A 21936-nucleotide genomic window follows, 5' to 3' on the forward strand; every position below is an offset into this window, starting at 1 on the left:
AGCACTTCATGTGCTGTATACATGTAAATTTGGATTTGAGTACAGGCATCTCTCTATTTCTTTTGCAGGTCTGACAAGACCTGAGTCTGTACCTTTCCCCCAACAGGGTTGGTATACCCTATATGTGCATTATATGTCCACTAGTGACTGGCCAGAAAGGTGTTCCTTTCATGCAGCTGGCCATCTTGAATGTATATTGCAATATATGTGAACCAAAAATACCTGTTTTTATGCAAATATTTGCTAGACATTTTAAGGGTGTGTGTAAAGGACTAATTAAGAAGATGAACAGGATTGCCCTTATAATGACAGCATGCAGTCTAAAAATCTTATTTTAGGATAGCATGCCAAAGTACCCTTACACACAAACATTGGTGAATTTAAAGCAATGTAAAAAAATAGTAAAAAGGTGAAATTATTGTTCATGTTGACAAATCAGACTTTTTTCATAAAATTAAAGGTGGAAGCTAATTAGCCCAAAAGGGCAGGGAGGATGAATAAGAAGGGTAAGGGGAAGTTACAGGCAGCCTCATGATGAATGAAGACCCATTTTTTTTATCTAGCCCCTCTAAGGCAGGTGTGTTAAACTCAAATGAAATAATAGGGTGAACTGAGCTGAGTTAATTTTCAGGAAGTCCACGATAATTTTCTGAGAGCCACGCCTACAGTATTTAAGTCCCCAAAAAAATATTTTAGCACTCTTCTGCAAACTATATCCAACACTGATGACACTGAAAGAATCATCATACAACATGTTGTAAACAGTTAAGATATCTAGAGGGAGAGGTGGCATAAACAAAGAGTTGTTCTCATTGGTGGGGAAGGAAAATGGAGAGACCTAAGCTGGCTCTAGATGGAGCGATTTTCTTTCCTGTAACCATAGGTTGCACGAAAGTAAATTGCTTGATTTTCCCATCAACACATAACTCTAAAATCAGCCATACTGTCAGTACTCCACCAGGAGAACACAGGGATTACTGCTAGCAGCTATAATAGCCGCTAGCAATAATGTAATGTGAATGTAAAATCCGAGAGGCTGGTTGTACATTGTACATTGATCGATCAACTTGGGTACATTCAGCCAGCCCATAGATGGTTTGAATCTCGATCGGTCCCTGCTGAACTGGCATACAAAGATATGAACCGTCTATAGCTGGCTTTAGAGGTATGTGCCCTGCTGGGAAATATACAGTGGGGATCGAAAGTTTGGGCACCCCAGCTAAAAATTTGTATTAATGTGCATAAAGAAGCCAAGGAAAGATGGAAAAATCTCCAAAACGCATCAAATTACAGATTAGACATTCTTATAATATGTCAACAAAAGTTAGATTTTATTTCCATCATTTACACTTTCAAAATAACAGAAAACAAAAAAATGGTGTCTGCAAAAGTTTGGGCACCCTGCAGAGTTAACATCTTGTACTGCCCCCTTTGGCAAGTATCACAGCTTGTAAACGCTTTTTGTAGCCATCCAAGAGTCTTTCAATTCTTGTTTGAGGTATCTTTGCCCATTCTTCCTTACAAAAGTCTTCCAGTTCTTTGAGATTTCTGGGCTGTCTGTCACGCACTGCTCTTTTAAGGTTTATCCATAGATTTTCAATTATGTTGAGGTCAGGAGATTGTGAAGGCCATGGCAAAACCTTCAGTTTACGCCTCTTGATGTAATCCCCCATGGATTTCGAGGTGTGTTTAGGATCATTATCCATTTGTAGAAGCCATCCTCTCTTTAACTTCAGCTTTTTCACAGATGGCATCAAGTTACCATCCAAAATTTGCTGAAATTTTATTGAATCCATTTTTCCTTCTACTCGTGAGATGCTCCCTGTGCCACTGGCTGCAACACAACCCCAAAGCATGATTGATCCAACCCCATGCTTAACAGTTGGACAGAGGTTCTTTTCATTAAATTCTGTGCCCCTGCTTCTCCAAACGTACCTTTGCTCATTCCGGCCAAAAAGTTCAATTTTAACCTCATCGGTCCACAGAACTTGTTTCCAAAATGAATCAGGCTTGTCTATATGTTCATTTGTAAAGTTCAAACGATGATTTTTGTGGTGAGGACGTAGAAGAGGTTTTCTTCTGATGACTCTTCCATGAAGACCATATTTGTACAAGTATCTCTTTATAGTGGAATAGTGTACCACAACTCCAGTGTCTGCCAGATCTTTCTGGAGGGATCGTGCAGTCAAACGTGGGTTTTGAATTGTTTTTCTCACAATCCTGCGAACTGTTCTGTCTGATATTTTTCTTGGTCTTCCAGATCTTGCTTTAATGTCCACTGTTCCTGATGACTGCAATTTCTTAATTACATTCTGAACAGAGGATATTGACATCTGAAAACGCTTTGCTATCTTCTTATAGCCTTCTCCAGCTTTGTGAGCGTTAACTATTTTCAGTTTCAGTTTTCTAGACAACTGCTTAGAAGAACCCATGGTGCTGATTGTTGGGGCAAGATCAGATGAGTCTGAGCATTTAAAACCTTTGAGATTGATATCACCTGGTCTTCCCAGAAGATGATTGAGAACAATCCATGACACTGGCAGGTCTCAGCTTGGCAAAGGGGGCAGTGCATGCTATAAATTCTGCAGGGTGCCCAAACTTTTGCAGACGCCATTTTTTTGTTTTCTGTTATTTTGAAAGTGTAAATAATGGAAATAAAATCTAACTTTTGTTGCCATATTATAAGAATGTCTAATCTGTAATTTGATGCGTTTTGGAGATTTTTCCATCTTTCCTTGGCTTCTTTATGCACATTAATACAAATTTTTAGCTGGGGTGCCCAAACTTTCGATCCCCACTGTATGTATATAATCAGGGGCGGACTGACCATTGGGGAACTCGGGCACTGCCCGAGGGCCCGGGGTCAGTAGGGAGCCCCATGAGATGTCCCTGGTACCTTTCATAGGCTTTTTTGGGTGTGATTTGAGTGTGGGCGAGGACACAGGGGCCCCATGATCCCCTATTGCCCGGGGGCCCCATGAGTTGTCAGTCCACCCCTGTATATAATACATATAGAATAAACATCAGTATAATATACACTGCTCAAAAAAATTAAAGGAACACTTTGAAAACACATCAGATCTCAATGGGGAAAAATATAATGTTGGATATCCATACTGATATGGACTGGGTAATGTGTTAGGAATGTAAGGATGCCCCATCATTTGATAAAAATGAAAATGATCAACCTACAGAGGAATGAATTCAAAGTCACTTTGAAAGTCAAAGTGACAAAATGATGCACCAGGCTGGTCCATTTTGCTTAAATTTCATTGCAGCATCTCAAAATGGTACTCAGTAGTTTGTATGGAACCCACATGCTTGTATGCATGACTGACAATGTCAAGGTATGCTCCTAATGAGATGAAGGATGGGATGGTGTACTAGGGTATTTCCTCCCAGATCTGGATCAGGGCATCACTGAGCTCCAGGACAGTCTGAGGTGCAACCTGGTGGCATCGGATGGACCGAAACATGATATCCCGAGATGTTCTACTGGATTTATATCAAATCAGCGTGGGGGCCATTCAGTGGTATCAATTCCTTCATCCTCCAGGAACTGCCAGCATACTCTCACCACATGAGGCTGGGCATTGTCGTACACCAGGAGGAACCTAGGACCCACTGCACCAGCGTAAGGTCTGACAATGGGTCCAAAGATTTCATCCCAATACCTAATGCCAGTCAGGGTGCCATTGTCTAGCCTGTAGACATCTGTGCTTTCCTCCATGGATATGCCTCCCCAGACCGTCACTGACCCACCACCAAAACAGTCATGCTAAACAATGTTACAGGCAGCATAATGTTCTCCATAGTTTCTCCAGGCTGCCAGTGGCAGACCTGCCAATTCTGGTTTTCAATGGCGAATGCCAATCAAGCTCTATAGTGCTAGGCAGTGAGCACAGGGCACAACAGAGGACGTTGGGCCCTCAGGACACCCTCATGAAGTCTGTTTCTGATTGTTTGATCAGAGACATTCACACCAGTGGCCTGCTGGAGGTTATTTTGTAGGTCTCTGGCAGTGCTCATCCTGTTCCTCCTTGTACAAAGTAGCAGATACCGGTCCTGCTGATGGGTTAAGGACCTCTTTGGCCCTGTCCAGCTCTCCTAGAGTAGCTGCCTGTCTGCTGGAATCTCTTCCATGCTCTTGAGACTATGCTGGGAGACACAGCAAACCTTCTGGCAATAGCACATATTGATGTGCCATGCTGGAGGAGTTGGACTGCCTGTGCAACCTCTGTAGGGTCCAGGTATCGCCTCATGCTACCAGTAGTGACACTGACCCTAGCCAAATGCAAAACTAGTGAAAAACAGAGAAGATGAGTAGAGAATAAAATGTAGGTGGCCTCCACCTGTAAAACCAATCCTGTTTTGGGGGTCGTCTCAATGTTGCCCATCTAGTGCATCTGTAGGTAATTTCATTAACACCAAAGTAGCTGAAACTGATTAACAACCCCCTCTGCTACTTAACTGACCAGATCAGTATCCCAGAAGTTTAATTAACTTGATGCTATACTCTCTAGATAATTTTGATAACTATTTATGGAGTAGGTAAGGGGCTGATAAATGTGTTTGTTTTGCTTTATTTTGATTGCTATGTATTTACTTTACTGCAAATGGAGAGTGTCACTACTGATTCATCTGTACAATGTTTGTTTGTTAATGCTTTCCTGTAATAGCTGGCAGTTATGCCTAGATAGAGTTGTCGCAATCCTATGTTGGCCCATTTACTTGTTTTGCAAGGTACTGAATCAATAATAGAGTTTGTGGCAGGAAAGTCCCTGAGCATAGCTGTTTGTGGCCGGGGGGCTGAATTAGCTCCTGGGTGGACATACATTACTAAGCCTTGAAAAAGGGATTTGTTGGATTAGGTCGTGTTCTTAATTGTTCACTTGTTTATGTACATTTCTTATTGTGTTATTACAATGTTTTTTCAAGCTGTGGCCAATACTTAAAGTATCAACCCAATCAAGAACAAGCTGGCATTTGGTTCTTTATGGAAATTTCTATTTAGGGAGAGAACAGAATGTTGCACCAGTTGTGTGTTTACAATGTACCATATTTTTATTTACCAGGTCATCCAGGCATGAGGATTCCTTCTTGCCTTTTGGGTCAAATTCCTTTTCTCGAAGAGTAGTGCTGACGTAGTCACCACTTAAAAGACAAACAAACAGCATTTGTATTTACACATACTGAATGGTCAATACACATTTGTAGACATGTGGAGGGTGATATTTGCACAGTAGCAGTTGTTATATTTTGCATTCTTAGCAGGGATAAACTTTGCATTTAGGTCAAAAATAAATACAGTTACAGTGGTTCTAAAGGCTGACATTTTTTTACCTTCGTGCATTCAAAAAAACCCTTCAGTGTGCAGCTTCCACCTCAACCCCTCCAATACTTACCTGTCATTCGACGAGTGTCTCTCAAAGAGAGGACCGGTCATGTTCAGTGGGCGGTGGGTTTTTTTTTTTGCGCAGGTTGGCGTTCATTGTGATTGACGCTGGATTTACAACGGGGGACATGTTTTTATTTTTTTAATAAAGTACTTGTCAGAAACTGTGTTTTTATTTACTTTTGACATTTTTTTGGTGAAGGAGTATGGGAGGGCCGGGATCTGGGGCCCCCTTCTCAAAGGGGGCTTTCAGATTATGATAAGTCACCACCTGCACCTCCACAACCACAAGGCCAGGGTTTGGGTGGAAGTTGCCCTTGTCCTCATGAACATAGGGACAAGGTTGTTTGGGGAGGATGCCTCTCCACCAAAGCACCCCCCATGTTGCGTGACTTTGGCTTGGTATGGTTCAGGAGGGAGGGGGGGCTCGCTCGACCCAACCTTTCCAGGCCTTCCGAGCTGCATGCTCGGATCGGGGTCTGGCATGAATTTTGGAGGGGGGGGACATGCCATTTTTTTTATCTTGGCACAGGGTTCCCCTTAAAATCCATACTAAATTTAAGGGCCTGGTAAGGATCGGTGGGGAATCCGCTGACAGCAATCCGAGTCATGGTTGTTAAGGACACAGCTGCCCGCTTCTTAACAACCAGCTATTCACAAAGAATTCTGATAAGTTTTTATGCTATCAAATGAATTCCAACACTGAATTAATTTCTGCATGGGCCCAAACTACTATCGCATCATGTGATGTAATCTGAATGAAATGAATGAAACAAATGCAGGCTTTAGCTTCATTTAAACTTTTTTTCAGATTTGTTGCCATTTGTTTCTATGTCCATTCGGAAATTCAGATACATCCGAGCTTCCAAAAATGAAACTTTCATCCAAACAGCAATCACCTCTGAGTCAAGAAGCAGCTTGTTCCAACGCAATTTTATTGCATCAATCACAGTAATTTTAAATGTGCAATAAACATGTCTTCAATATTAAGTAATACAGTCTTCAAGCAATATTTCACTCCTTTATGCATAACATCCTTCACTCAGATAAATGTATCAAGTCTCTGTGAGAATGGTGGTGTACCTCTGTGCCTAGCTCCAGGAAATACCTCCAAAAGGGAAGCAGTGCTACATAGTGCTTTTTCTCATGGCTCTCCCTCTTCCGATTTCCAGCAACTGACATGAGCTAAGCTCCTCCCCAGGTAATTAAGGTATCCTGCCAGGAAGGACATTAAATCATCCTCCTTCCTGGAAGGATTTCAAAGTGAAACACTTAAGTGGGTCACACAGTAGACCCAACCTCAACTTGCCTACAATAAAGCAAACTAGATCAGTAATTGGGGAAAGATAAAGGAGACCACAGGCAATGCAGATGACTAATTCTTCTTCTGCCTGTCTTTTTTGAACTTCCTTTCCTTTTGTTCAGGCATCAGGAGTGAAAAAAAAATCTGGTACTAATGGGTAACAAGGAGCTTATGGTGCTTAGTGTTCGGCTCAGTGCTGTCACGTGAGGGCAGGGAAAGTGTCCTTAGCCCCATGTAAGCTATGTTTACACCAAGCCAAGTCAGTAATTCTTCATAAATAATTCTAAGGGGGGTAGAGGAATCTTCTTAGATTGTAACCCTAAAATATGTAATATATGAATATTGCATACATTCATACAGATTTTCCCTACTACCCTGCATCATTTTTATGCATCTGCAGGGCTGTAGGTAGGTAGAAGAGATACTACCTTGTGTGCTTCAGCTCGACAGGATGCAAAAGGGCAAGACCTGAAACCTATGCTGCTGATGTAGTTCACAGCTCATGGTAGGGGACACTCTTTGTCCTTTTCGCCTTGGGTGCTAAAGGGCCTAGTCCCAGCATAATGTATTTGCCTACATATAAACAACTAGATTACTCCTGTAATGTAGGCAAAAAGAACATAGAAATGAAGTAGGCTTTTGAATTTTGAGACCCTTTCACACACGTACACAATTTATCCTGGAGCTCCCCTGGAATCAGCGTCCTGATAGTTCACTTGGTGTTGGAACTGGAATTAAAATTGAAGGATTTAGATTTTTTGGACTTTGTGTTTGTGTTTAATGCCTTCTTTGATATACTTCAGTAGTTATTTAGACAGAGAGTAGAGGACCACCTCCTACTCAGGGAACCAGCATAATGCAGTGCAGTATAAGCACATATCTTCAGCATACCCCCAGTAGTTGCGGCCATTGGCCAACAATATTTTCTTACATTTTATAGGACTGAGTTCATATTCATACTGCAGAACAATACATAAATACAAATAAACAAACAAACATGAGATACACTCTGTCTCAAAGACTCTCTCATTAGGATAATATTACAATGTCTACTCTATAATGGTGTTTTATTAAACTTGAATCCCCTGCAGAGACTAATGCAAACCTTACAGAAGATGTGTGATGCAGTGCTGGCTTACTTACAGAAGTTTCTCAAGCTCTTTTCTGAGGCGTTTTCTTTCCATATGTGTTTCAGATCAAGCACCCTGCAAAAAAGTCAATGACAACGACAGTGTCAGTGGCAATATTGTTAATGAAAAATGCTTAAAGTGGCTCTTTTGTTAGGCATGTTTACCTTACTTATTTAAGTAAAAGTCCCAATAAGGACACATTGAGGGCACGATGAACCTGATGGATGTTCTACCTTTTTCCCTATATAACGGTAGATTAAAATCAACTTGTCAGTTTGCTTATAAAAGGTAAAGTAACAGCTTTTCTTTACAAGACATCTACTCTGCTATGAACATTTACCCAAAAAAGCCAAAAGCCCAGGTGGATAGGAACAGATTTTGAGATTATGGCAGGGAGATTTTTCTGCTGAAATATCTAAGAAGTATTGGGGCTGATCCAGTCTACTTAGAAGTAACTTTTGAGCAGGCTGACCCATTAAACTGTATCAATAGTAATTCCAGTCTGTTAGAAAATACCTACTACAATAATGCACTGTTACTAGTTACCCCGTGTGTTTCAGAGTTTAAAAATGCTCCACACTAGCTAAATGTTTTCATTAGCACCCGTTTTCCATGGATTGTGGCAAGAATGCACTATACATCTACTAAGGGGCAAATTTATAGAGCTGCCAGTGAAAACAGCATGGCTTGGATCTGTCATCCTCCATTACCTTAGCTATCCATTTTTTTAGTTTGTATTTTTTCTTTAATAATGATAATGAGACTTTAAAACTAAACTCTAGGATAAGTAAACATTATCTAAATAAAATAGACATACGGTATGTATTTTTCATTGAATCTTTGTGTGCCTTGTGTATTTCTTTTTATTTCTGTCCAGTAATCCATTGTGAAATTTTGCCTTTGTGTAGGAGCTTCCTGTGTTAACCACTTCAATATTAGGGACTTTCACCCCCTTCCTGCCCAGGCCAATTTTCAGCTTTTAGCATTGTCTCACTTTGAATGCCAATTACTCAGTCATGCAACACTGCACCCAAAATTAAATTTTTAATTTTTTTTTCTTCCCATAAATAGAGCTTTCCCTTTGTGGTATTTCATCACCATTGGATGTTTTACTTTTAGCTATCAAAAATGAAAAAAGACTGAAAATTTGAGGGAAAAAATGTGTTTTCTTAGTTTCTGTAATACAATTTTGCAAATAAATAATCATTCTTCATAAATTTAGGCCAAAATTTAATCTGCTACATTTCTTTTGGTAAAAATAACACAAATCAGTGTATATTATTTAGTCTGTGGGAAAGTTATAGAACCTACAAACAATGGTACATATATATATATATATATATATATATATATATATATGAAAATTGATCAATCCTGATGTACTGAGAGCCCATCTCCTTAGGCCCTAAACTGCTAGGACAGTACACCTCAGTACACAATTACACCCCAAAATACATTCTGCTACTCCTCCTGAGTAAGGGGATATAACATGTGAGAGATTTTTCACAGCCTAGCCACATAATGAGACCCAAGATCCAAGAAGCATAAGTTACCCATAAATTACACATCTAATTTCCTGACTACCTATCACACTTTTGAAGGTCCTGGAGCACCAGGACAGTATAAACACCCACAAAATGACATTATGGAAAGAAAACACCCCAATATTGTTTCTTTGAGATATAATGAGTCTTTTGAAAATGTAATTTTTTTGCCACAAGTTTTTGGAATATGTGGAAAGAAAATTAAAACTTTTTTTTTTTTTTTTTTTTTACACAAAGTTGACAATTCATAAGATATTTCTAACACAAAGCATGGGCATACTAAAAATACACCTCAAAATATGTTCTGCTACTTCTCCTGAGTATGCAATACCATATGTGTGAAACTTTTTCACTGCCGAGTTACATAACGAGGCCCAAAATCCAAGGAGCATCTTCAGGCAGTATAGGGGCATAAATTACAACTCCAAATTCCTGGCTACCAATTACATTTTTGAATGCGCTGAACCACCCAGACAGTGGAACTATCCACAAAATTACCACATCTTAGGGAGCAAAACACCCCATCTTATTCTTTATGCGGCATAATGAGTCTGTTCAACATGTAATTTGTTTGCCACAAGCTTTTGGGAACTGTGAAAATTTATTTTTTTAAACAAAGTTTTCAATTTCTAAGATATTTCTAACACACAGTGCAGGCATACCTAGATTTACACCTCAGAACACATTCTGCTAGTGCTCCCATAGGACACTGGTACACTGACAGGTGTTTTTGTGCTTTGGTACACTGTGACAGATGTTGATGGCCCACTGAGGACACTGACATATGTTGATGGTCTACTAGGGACAACGACAGATGTTGATGTTGCAATGGGACACTATTGCAGATGTTGATGTGCACTGGTACACTGTGACAGATGTTTTTGTGCACTGGTACACTGTGACAGATGTTGATGGGACACTGGTACACTGACAGATGTTTTGTGCACTGTGACAGATGTTGATGGTCCACTAGTAACACCGACAAATGTTGACGGTCAACAAGTGACACTGGCAGATGTTGATGTTGCAATGGGACACTAAGTTCGACTCGAACATCGGCCGCTCATGTGTTCGGCGAACACACGAATCGTAAGGGTGCTCGGTGGGCTGTTCGCCCGCCGCCCTGACAGTGCATTGTGATTGGCCAAAGCAATGCACCTGACCACAGGTGCATGTGGTGCAATACTTTGGCCAATCACAGCGCATGATGACATCACAAGGGGGCAGGGTCACCTGGCTGACATCACTGGGTGGCTCCAACCCTTGTGGCCCCACCCCTTAGATATTTAAGAACTGTCAGGCCGGTGCAGCTGTCAGATGGCGGGAGCCAGCATCGAGAACAGAGCATTTCTTTTTTCTTTTTTTGGGTCGGCGGTGGGCATTGTGATTGACATTGGATCTATTTCGGGGCACATTTTTTAATTTTTTTTTTTAATAAAGGACCTGTCAAAGACTGTAGTGGTACCATGTACCCCATACTCATTCACATGGGGAGGTGAGATCTGGGGACCCCCTTGTTAAAGGGGGCTTCCAGATTCCGATAAGCCCCCCGCCTGCAGACCTCAACAACCGCTACAGTTGTAGAAAAGAGGCCCTTGACGCAATCAACTTAAGGGCAAGATGCTTTGAGGGGGGAGCCCCCCTGCCCCAAAACACCCCCCCATGTTGAGGGCATGTGGCCTGGTATGGTTCAGGAGGGGGGCTGCTCGCTTTCCCCCCCCCACTTTCCTGACCTGTTGGGCTGCATGCTCGGATAAGGGTCTGGTATGGATTTTGGGGGAGGACCGCATGCCATTTTTTATTTTGGTGTGGGAGTTCCCCTCAAAATCAATACCAGACCTGAAGGGCTTGATATGAATGGGGGGGGAACCCACGCTGATTTTTTGTTAATTTTCTAATTGGCAGCAATTATTTTTACATGCAGCTGTCCTGCTGACAACTGAAACATTAAAGAGTGTTTTCACCACTAAAATACCGCATGACTTAATAATATAGCTCATGTGGTATTTTAGTAGCTGTGCAGTATCTTACCGCATACTCGGATACGGTAAGTTACCGCTCAGTAAATTGGACAAAGCCATAACATTATCTGGAGGGCCATTCAGAAAGCCCATGTCTCAATCTGTGATGTGCTGTGTCACCAGGGGGCTTCTGGGAGGACATCCATAGACACCCGCTCAGAAGTGGAGAGCCACGTTGTAGCCGTCTTTCGGCTATAGCACAATAGAGAAGTGGTTAAGATCAATCACTGCTGCTTTCTCTCCCTGTGCAGGGTAACTGGTCTGGTCTCCACCCTCTCCTGTAGTTCTGCAGGCAGCCTGTAGTGAGTGTGGCCCGCTGGGTCCCTCCCTCAGCTTTGCTTTCTGCTCAGGCTATGTACAGCACAGTGATGATGACATTGCTATTTTACCACTGTGTTTGCAAAGATTTTTTCTGCATACAAATTTGATTTCTAACCCCTGTAGCTATTGGGGAAAAAAAATATATGTACATTATATTACCATAAGGATTGAGGCGCCTGCCTTTACATGCACATGAACTTTAATGGCATCCCAGTCTTAGTCCATAGGGTTCAATATTGAGTTGGCCCACCTTCTGCAGATATAACAACTTCAACTCTTCAGGGAAGGCTGTCCACAAGGTTTGAGATTGTGGCTATGAAAATGTTTGATCATTCTTCCAGAAGCGCATTTGTGAGATCAGGCACTGATGTCGGACAAGAAGGCCTGGCTCAAAGTCTCTGCCCTAATTCATCCCAAAGTTGTTCTATCAAGTTGAGGTCAGGACTCTGTGCAGGCCAGTCAAGTTTCTCCACCCCACACTCACTCATCCATGTCTTTATGGACCTTGCTTTGTGCACTGGTGTGCAGTCATGTTGAAACAGAAAGGAGCTATCCCCAAACTGTTCCCAGTTAGAAGCATGAAATTATCCAAAATATCTTGGTATGCTGATGCTGTAAGAGTTCCCTCCATTGGAACTAAGGGGCCGAGCCCAAACCCTAAAAAACAACCTCACACCATAATCCCCCCTCCACCAAATTTTATACTTGGCACAATGCAGTCAGGCAAGTTCCATTCTCTTGGCAACTGCCAAACCCAGAGACGTCCTTTGGATTGCCAGACAGAGAAGCGTGATTTGTCACTCCAGAGAACACGTCTAGAGTCCAGTGGCGGAATGCTTTACATCACTGCATCCGACGCATTGCATTGCACTTGGTGATGTAAGGCTTGGATGCACTTGCTCAGCCATGAAAACCCATTCCATGAAGCTTTCTATGTACTGTTGTGTTAATCCGAAGGCCACACGAAGTTTAGAGGTCTTTAGCTATTGACTGTGCAGACAGTTGGTGACTTCTGGGCACTGTGCACTTCAGCATACGCTTACCCTGCTGTGCCATTTTACATGGCCTACCACTTCGTAGCTGAGTTGCTGTTGTTCACAGTTGCTTCCACTTTGTTATAATACCACTAACAGTTGACTGTGGAATATTTAGTAGCAAGGAAATTTCACGGATGGACTTATTGCACAGGTGGCAACCTATCACGGTACCACGCTTGAATTCACTGAGCTCCTGAGAACGACCCACTCTTTCACAACTGTTTGTAGAAGCAGTCTGCATGCCTAGGTGTTTGATTTTATACACTTGTGGCCATGGAGGTGATTAGAACACTTGAATGCAATGATTTGGAGGGGTGTCCCAATACTTTTGGCAATATAAAATATGTGTGTGTGTGTAAGTGTGTATTGTGACAGTGTGGCGATCTGTCACCCAGGATTCTCAACAAGGAAGGTTGAGGGGCTCCGGAGTATGTGTTTGATACAGAGGAAAGTGGATTTTCACTTTCCTTATTTGTGTGTAAGGTCTATTTTGGGACCTGGAGCCTGGAGATTTCAAAGTGATTTGGGAGGGATGAAATCTCCAATCCTGGGACCAGGTTTTGGGAATGGCCAGGATACTGATTCCTCAGGTGTGCATGGCTCTTTTGTAGAGTCAGGACCAGAGTTCTGGGCTCCACCCCGGCAGACAGGAGTCAGGAGGGCTCCACCCTGGCAGACAGGAGGTCTCTGCTTTGGAGTCAGGAGGGCTTCACCAAGGAGAGGTGGAAGCCAGACTAGCTGTGTGCTAGTGGCCAGCTGTGTGCGAGAGCCATAGTTTGGAAAGAGTCTGTAGGAGACAGACATAAAACTGTGTACAAGCCAGGAGGCTGAATTTTCATTTGCATGTGTTTGATGGTGGATACCCCTGCGTGGGAAGTTTTATGGAACATTTTCTTTAAATAAAAGTGGGCTAAAAAGGCCTTAAAGAAAGCAAGTTGCTGTGTGTGTTTAACAAAGCTCTACCATTTGAAGCGAGTTCCCACAGTATATTCTGAAAAATGTTGTGCCCAGAGTTATTATTATAGGTACTTATATAGCACTGTCAATTCATGCAGCACTTTTCATATATATTGTAAATGCACATCAGTCTCTGCCCTAAAGGAGCTTACAATATAAGGTTCCTAACTCTCATTCATACATACACATACTAGGGCCATTTTAGACAGGAGCCAATTAACCTACCAGCATGTCTTTGGAATGTGGGAGGAAACTGGAGTAGCCAGAGGAAACTCATGCAAGCACATTGAGAGCATGCAAACTCCAAGCAGGTGGTGCTAAGGTTAGGAATCAACGACCCTAGTGCTGCCAGGCAGAAGTGCTAACCACTTAGCAGGAGCTTAACTTCTGTAAAAACAAATGTTTAGCACTATAGGCAGCATGGTCTTTATAAAGTATTACTTCTAAAATGTAATGATGTGCCATGTCACCCTCTGGCTAGGGTGATAAATAAGGTAAATATTAACTAAAGCACTATTTCTCATTAAAAATTGATGTTGACAAATGTCAACGACTGTGATTTGACTTGGCTGACATGCAGAAAAATGTCCTCTATAAACAAAGCATATGCTTCTTTAACAATTTTATAACTATGCACTCAATCCACCTGCAAGATCTTATTGTCACAATTTAAAAAAAGACACAGAGATCTGCATCTACATAAATACTCTAAGACGCATATTGGACTAGAGTAAAGGCATGCATTTCAGGCATAGAAGACACACATTAAAATATGCATCTAAATTTAGTTCTTAACACAGCTAAATACAGTGGTATTGTTACGACTATCTTTCTTCTTGGCCCGTAGCATTACTTAGCCTTGGATGGGTGCTTTAAAATTGAAGAATGTATGTTTATTGAAAGCACTTCTTAAAAAGATGTTTTCAATGTGAAGCATCCAGTGAAAGGTAGAAATAGAAATCTAAATAAGCCAACAGTATATGGTCAAGGCTACAAATACACACTCACATGCACAAACATATATATATATATTTACAAATCCAGTGCATTAGACGTTAATAGTGAAATTGTAACATTTCCCTACCTGGTTAGTATAACCAGCTTTTCTGTTCTTCTTTTGCTGCTGTGGATTACTGAAGGAGCAGTAGATAATGGTTTGCATGAAGCATGCTGGGTTTTTTTCGTCTTATGTTGCTATGAAACCACATAGCTTATTGCACAATACACTTGAGCTGTCTGTGAGCTGTAAGGCTTGCATTATATTACCTGCTTTATATATCCTCATATTAGGTTTCTTGAGCCAAAGGGAAACCTGAGACCACGGTGCTTTTGCATACAATAGGCAAAGCTGCTTACAGTTACTGTAAGTGTAAACTTTAATGGTCACGTGGCATCGGGATGTTGTTGCTGGAATAAAGGAATAGCTACAGATGCCTTTCAGATTCATGACTCAAGAGAAATTTGGCACACTGAGGAACTATTAAAAAATAGTGTTTTTGCTAATTGTTTTGTTTGTACCTTTTTTTTTAAACTTTTCTTATTCCTTGGCAAGGAGAGATAGAAGATGCAACACTGCAGGAAGGAAGTTTGTTTTTGTAACAAGGTAACACTTCCTTTGAACACTTTGATTGGCTAATTATGTTTAGCGCCCTCTAGGTAGACAGGATTTTTTTTTTGTTAGTCAGAGGCATTTTAGAAGCCTGGGATGAGTCAGTCTGGGAGTGAGGCAGTGAGGTTACCTCAGGGCAAGCTGGGAGGCTCTACAGGTCAGGGCTTCTGGACAGGGGTCGGACTGACAACTCATGGGGCCCCCGGGCAATAGGGGATCATGGGGCCCCTGTGTCCTTGCCCAAACTAAAAAAAAGCCTATGAAAAAGGTACCAGGGGCATCTCATGGGGCCCCCTACTGACCCCGGTCCCTCGAGCAGTGCCCGAGTTTCCAAATAGTCAGTCCACCCCTGCTTCTGGAGCCTTCCCACCCTTCTAGAAACTGCTAGACCTTTCTAGAAGAGGGCCAAAGGAGGAAGGAAGCCTGGATTTGCAAGTTTGAGGGAACCTGGCCAATCCATGGGCAGTAGGCTTGGCATGGTGGCTAGGACAACACTTAATGTGGGAGAGCCTGATCAGCAGGGTAGTTGTTGGAGTGGTGGAAGATGGATTGAAAGAAGGTGCTGGTGTGTGAAGCCTGGGAGGGGGCGCCAGTGGAGGTGGACCTGCCTACAGGTTGGAGCAGGACAGAATAATCTCCACTGCCCTACAATCTACTTGGGAGAGTCAGCCGATCAGCAGGGCAGAAGCTAGTCCAGCATAAGGCCTGAAACCTATTAAGCTACAGGACAGAACAGTGTGAGTACTTCAACACCCCTGGGCCACAGAAGGGAGAGGGTGGTCAGGTGCAATACCCAGCTAGTTCACATCTGAGACTACGTCATTGTAGATCTTGGAATCCCTTGCCCAGGGATAACCTCAAGACAGTTGGGTGGATGAGGACAGTTTCATCTGGGGTTTGAGGTGGTTCACCAAACGGGACTCAGTGCCCCTTGCTAAGACTATTTCTGATTTTTGTCCACATTATTGTACATTTTGTTGCTAAAAAGTTGTCCTCAAAGTTCCACAGTACCATGGGCATCCCATATACCCCTAGACCCCATCCAAGTTGTTAACACCTAATAAAAACAACAAAAACAAGCACATGGTTTTACTGACTCTGAGAGAAAGTGTGGAAAATGCGTGTTGCCTGGCTGTGCTGAGCTTAGGGAGACCCAGCAAAAATCCAGTGGTCCTCAAGGAGGTAGTGCTACATATGGTGATCACATGATAACGAACCAAAAAAAATAGTTCCTAATCTCCTCTACAGGACCTGAGACTGCAAGCTTCAGCCTAGTCCTGTTTTTAAAGGTCTCATACAACATATAGGGATTGCTTTAATAAAATTGGAGAGTGTAAGCTGAACAAGCTGAAATTAGAAGCTGACTAGCCACTATGTAGAGAGGCACCAAATTTTGTACTCTCCAGTTTTAGTAAATCAACCCCATAGTATGACTGAAAGCAAGACATAAACAGCCCTATATCAAATTTACTCAGTGACTGTGTCAGTCACAGTGACTATCATTGTGATCTCCTGTGCAGAAACCTCAGTGATAGTTGCCTGGTCCTCCAGCTGTTCTAGTGAAGTATTTACTCTTCGTTCACACATACGCAGTGCAACAGAGCACATGCGTTTTTGTGCATAGCGTTTAGGGCAGTCCATTGTGCATAAAATGCACTAAAAAAGTGTATGCCCCTTTTGAAAAATCTTGTTCTAAACCGTATGGTACCTTGGTACCATGAGTTTTGGTAAATACAAACGCGCTGCTAGATGCGTAGAGGTACCATTAAGAATTAAGTACTAATGGCACTGCCACAATTCTGCAAAAGGGCTGCACATTTTTTCTGCATTGCGGGAACCGTGTGATCTTGCACGCATTCCTGCAACATACAAATGTGAACATAATCCACTTAATCTACAATAGGGCAGACATGGAAAGGATACGTTTCTTTAAATAGGCCTATAGCACATACATGTTCAAAGTGAATTTTCAGCTATCTTAGTGAATCAGATTAAACAAAGTGAAAACTGACTGTAAAGAATACCCAATCAAATGCATGACTTTTTGTTTGCACATGCTTAGAAGATTGAAGTTAGAATAACTTCATCTAGTTCACTAAACTAAGTAAAAACTCATTATGTAAAGAGAAAATTCACCTAGCTCAAAGAATAAGGTGACAATGTACTGACTTCAATCATCCAATCATGTGCAAGGAAAAGTCACTTTTTTGTGAATATTCACTTTCAAAGCAAACCCGCATAAAACATGGTCATTATCTCCAAATAACATACCTTAAAACCACTATTAAGCCTGGATGATATTCTAAAACTGTAATTAATCATTTCAAAGTTATACATTTTTCTTAAAATCACAGTAATTCTTAATGCCTTGGATGTCTGATTAGGCAATCAGGGTAAATACTGAAATCACATGTTCTTATGCCACAGGATGTTGACCATCAGGCACAAACAACAAGACAAAGGCTGTCCCTGAACAGTGACCATCTGCATCAGCAGAGACCATGCGACCAGTGCCTTGTCATGTGATCAAGATAAATCACAAAATGCCTTTACAATAAAAATATATTTTCAGGGCAATTTTATTACCCTTTCAAGCTGAAAATACTATGAAATATACGTTAATCTGCCACTATCGTGTCACTTCAACAGCAAAGAGGTTGCCTACACTAGCCCAAGGTAAACAATTTATGCACTATGAGGGGGATTTCCTAAAAGTGGTGCACACAGAATCTGGTGCAGCTGTGCATAGTAACCAATCAGCTTCTAACTTCCACTTGTTCTATTAGGCTTTGACAATAAAACCTGGAAGCTGATTGGTTACTATGCACAGCTGCACCAGATTCTGTGTGCACCACTGTAAATCTTCCCCTGTGTATACCAGTAAAAATGACAGGATCCTTCACCAAAACCCTCTTTTATATTGGTGGTCAGTGTAAATGTCCCCTTATTATTAGTGATCAGGGTAATCAGTAATCAGTCGGTGATCAGTAGGAAAAAGAATATCCCAGCATTTGTGTGAGTGGAAGAATGACCCTTACACAGTGATCACTGATCAGCGAGAAGAAGACTGGTGATCAGTAGAACCAGGAATGCCCCTTTACATTGACCTCTGTAGAAGGAAGAATTTCCCAGCATTGGTGTGAGTGGAAGATTGTCACTTAAATTGGCAATTAGTGGGAAGAAAGAGGTATCTGCATTAGAGTCAGTGACTATTTACCCAAGATAAAACTCCATACCCAAAGTAACTGACATGGTCTAGTGGCACCAGAATCATGCAGTCACCAAATGTTATAAATATTTCTGAAGGCAATTTTAAAGACTTTGTGAAAAAAGTGGTGCACAAAAAGTGTTGGCCACCAGTCACATGGGAGTGTGTGTTTGGCTTCAGAGCATATGATTTTTAATATTGCACCTTTCTACCATGCTTTGCTATGTGTGAGGCAAAATAGGGCCTGGGGGGACACTGAAGAGAATGTGGGAGTAAAATAAATCCCATAATTAATATCAGTGTAATTAAAAAAAAAAAGCCTGTCACTGTTATCAGTGGGGCAATACTTCCTCTTGCTGCCAAAACCCAGGATGCTATGAGCGTTTGTTGTCCAAAAGAAGGTCCTGCTCCTTTACAGACGACGAGCTTTGCACGTCATTTTAAGGGTGCTTTTTGCCATGATTTCCTTGTGATTCTCTCACGCAGGGTGGATTTGATTTAAATCACGATTTAAATCACTAGTCAGTAAGGCTTGATTTTAATCATAGTTTTCTACATAACAACTAATTCTTGCTGGTATAACTTTAATATGCAAGTAGATGAAGATTTTTAGAATAACAACTTTTCATATTAATTTTTTTATCCCCAGTTTAATAGGTTAATCATTCATATTTGGACAACTTTTCTGTTGTACTTAGGAAGGAGAAAAATAATCATTACCTTAATAATAACAATTTAAATAGATTTATTCAACTGAAACAATAACATTACAGCATACGTTATTTGTTTAAACAAATATCCATGTTTGTTAACTAATTTGGCTAAACAAAATATATATATTTTAAGAAACTTAGACCGTCAGCCCCTTCCTCCTCACACTTAGTTTCACTTTCTTCTTGTGCAGACCTATTCCACTCCAAACAATCAGAAAAATATTGTTTCTATTCTATTCACTGAACTTCTTGAAACTTAGCACTGAAGGGATTGATTCTGTATTCATAGGTTTGTAGAAGTTAGGATTAAGGTATTTTTCTTAACTCTGTTCATGTTATAATATTTTTGCTGTGAAGAAGAGTCATGTGATCTCCACTGAGTCAAATTCAGTTTTGAGAACTGCAAAAGTAAACCAAGCATCTGTGATAATATCTTGTAGGCAGAGAAACTGCCCAATAATCTTACAAAAACCTCTGGAAGAGCATGACATTGTGAATGGCTTAATGGAATTTATTTACCAAAAAAATTAAACATATACAGCCTTATTCTACATAATTAAAAAACTAATCTTTATTGCATGATGGAATAACCTTTGGATGGTAATATACTTTCCTCAAAAAGCATTTTATTTAAAAAAAATCCGATTTAAATCAAAAAAATCCGATTTAAATCAAAAAAATCATTGATTTTATCCACCCTGCTGTCACGTGACAATCGTTGCAAAAATGTACCACATTTGGGGTGCCATTGAGAATTATGGCACCCAAATGTGCGTTGCGCATTTCATCACAATTTGGAAGCGCACACAGAATTGCAGCAATTCTGCCAGCTATTCCAAACTTCCAAGTGTGAAGGGGTCTTAACATCCAGCCAATGGTAAGTCACTGTTCTATACATTGCCTGAGCCTGTGAAAATACTGAAGCCAGAGCAACATTCTCAGATGACAACAGAAATACAAATAGATGTAAAACCTGTATAACCCTTTTAAAAATTGTGCTGCACCAAAATGCATGATACTTTTTTACCATATGTTTTAGTGCAGGTGAATGAGCGCAAAAGCAGGGTGTGTAGCTGTGCCATTAAGACTTAATGGTACTACTGCACACTTGTAAAAGGACTGTGTGTTTTTATACTTTGCAGAAATGCAAACAATTTTGTGTACATTCCTGCAACGCACAATTGTCTACCTAGGGTGGGGTAATTAATTCAAATTCAAGGAGGTCTGGTCACTAAAATTTTCTTCCAGCCGAGGTCTAAATTGCTATCAAAAACAGAAAAGTAGGCCAATCACATCCATATTTCAAGTAAAAGAAAACACAACCACGTTACATAAGGTGTCCCCATCAGAGTATCCCCTTAGATCAATTGCCCCCATCAGAATCCCCCCTTATATATGGTGTCCCCATCAGAGTGTCTCGTTACATCTGGTGTCCCCATCAGAGCGCCTTTTTAATCTGGTGTCCCCATCAGAGTGCTTCCTTAATCTGGTGTCTCCTTCAGAGTGCTTTCCTAATCTGGTGTCACCATCAGAGTGTCTCCTTATTCTGGTGTCCCTACCAGCATGCCTCCTTAATCTGGTGTCCCCTTCAGAGTGCTTCTCTAATCTGGTGTCCCCATCAGAGTGCCTCCTTAATTTGGTATCCCTACCAGAGTGCCTCTATAATCTAGTGTGCCCATCAGAGTGCCTCTTTAATCTGGTGTCCCCATCAAAGTACCTCCTTAATCTGGTGTCCCCATCAGAGTACCTCCCTAATCTGGTGTCCCCATCAAAGTGTCTTCTTAATCTGGTGTCCCCATCAGAGTGCCTCCTTAAACCAGTGTCCCCATCAGATTGCCTCCATAATCTGATGTCCCCATCAGAGTGCCTCCTTAATCCAGTGTCCCCATCAGAGTGTCTCCTTAATCTGGTGTCTCCATCAGAGTGCCTCCTTAATCTGGTGTCCCCATCAGAGTAACTCCTTGCATCAGGAATCTCTCCACACATCAGAATTGTCCCCCCTCTTCCCTCTTGTACTTTTGGATCACACTCTGCATAGAAGGCAGCTCCTCCTTCCTCTTTCCAGTCATGTGATAAGTCACATGACAAGGGGAGAGAGGAAGGACAGACTGTCCTCACTTCCCTGCAGTGCCACGCTGAGACTGAGGTGAGCCCTCAGTCTCACTACTGGCTATCTATCACCACCTGCAGGCTGGAGGGAAGAAAACACCTGATCCTCTCTTCAGCTATCTTGGGGAGTCACAGCCCAGTCTGAATAATGTGTCAGGTTTTCAGGCGGACTGAAAACTGGACATATGATTTAAAACACGGACTGTCAGGGTGAAGCCCAGACAGGTGGCAACCCTACTGTGTATAAATGAGTAAAAAAATGCAGACATCTGAGTTGTCGGTAACTATTTTACACATGTATGAGCATAAGCTTAAAATGTTAATTTGAAGAGGTTAGAATTTATTATACTCGTGTATGCGCATACTCAAATACACTTGAAAATAAACATCTGACATTTCAGCCAGAAACACTAATGTTCAAACATCAGTACCATGTGCAAGTATCCTTATACTGCAACAAAGTATTTGTTGAACTAGAACATAAAAACACAGACACAGAAAGAATTACACTCACAAGCCTGTGGGGAGGAGAAGTGTATGTATAAAAAATCCTTATGTCATAAAGAGTGAAGGAGGGGACTGAGGAAAG

The 21936-nt window shown here is 41.4% G+C and overlaps 1 protein-coding gene across 2 annotated transcripts in view; it reads right to left on the bottom strand.

Annotated features, from left to right (window-relative positions):
* The window catches only part of CUNH2orf80 (chromosome unknown C2orf80 homolog), a 53129-nt gene extending 38158 nt beyond the window's left edge, over positions 1 to 14971 (bottom strand). Inside the window, exons 1-3 of one of the 2 annotated variants that reach the window (XM_089671567.1) lie at positions 14793 to 14971; positions 7842 to 7903; positions 5073 to 5154 (exon numbers count right to left, since the gene is read on the bottom strand). In XM_089671567.1, the coding sequence (XP_089527693.1) occupies positions 5073 to 5154; positions 7842 to 7882 (123 nt within the window). In that variant the 5' untranslated portion in view covers positions 7883 to 7903; positions 14793 to 14971. The remainder of the gene's footprint in view (positions 1 to 5072; positions 5155 to 7841; positions 7904 to 14792) is intronic. The other variant, XM_089671565.1, reaches the window with a different exon arrangement.
* Positions 14972 to 21936: the final 6965 nt, after the last annotated feature.

This window comes from Staurois parvus, unplaced genomic scaffold (assembly GCF_062004578.1).
Source record: "Staurois parvus isolate SC_StPar_1 unplaced genomic scaffold, SC_StPar_1.0 ptg000011l, whole genome shotgun sequence".
In the NCBI taxonomy this organism is placed as follows: domain Eukaryota; kingdom Metazoa; phylum Chordata; class Amphibia; order Anura; family Ranidae; genus Staurois; species Staurois parvus.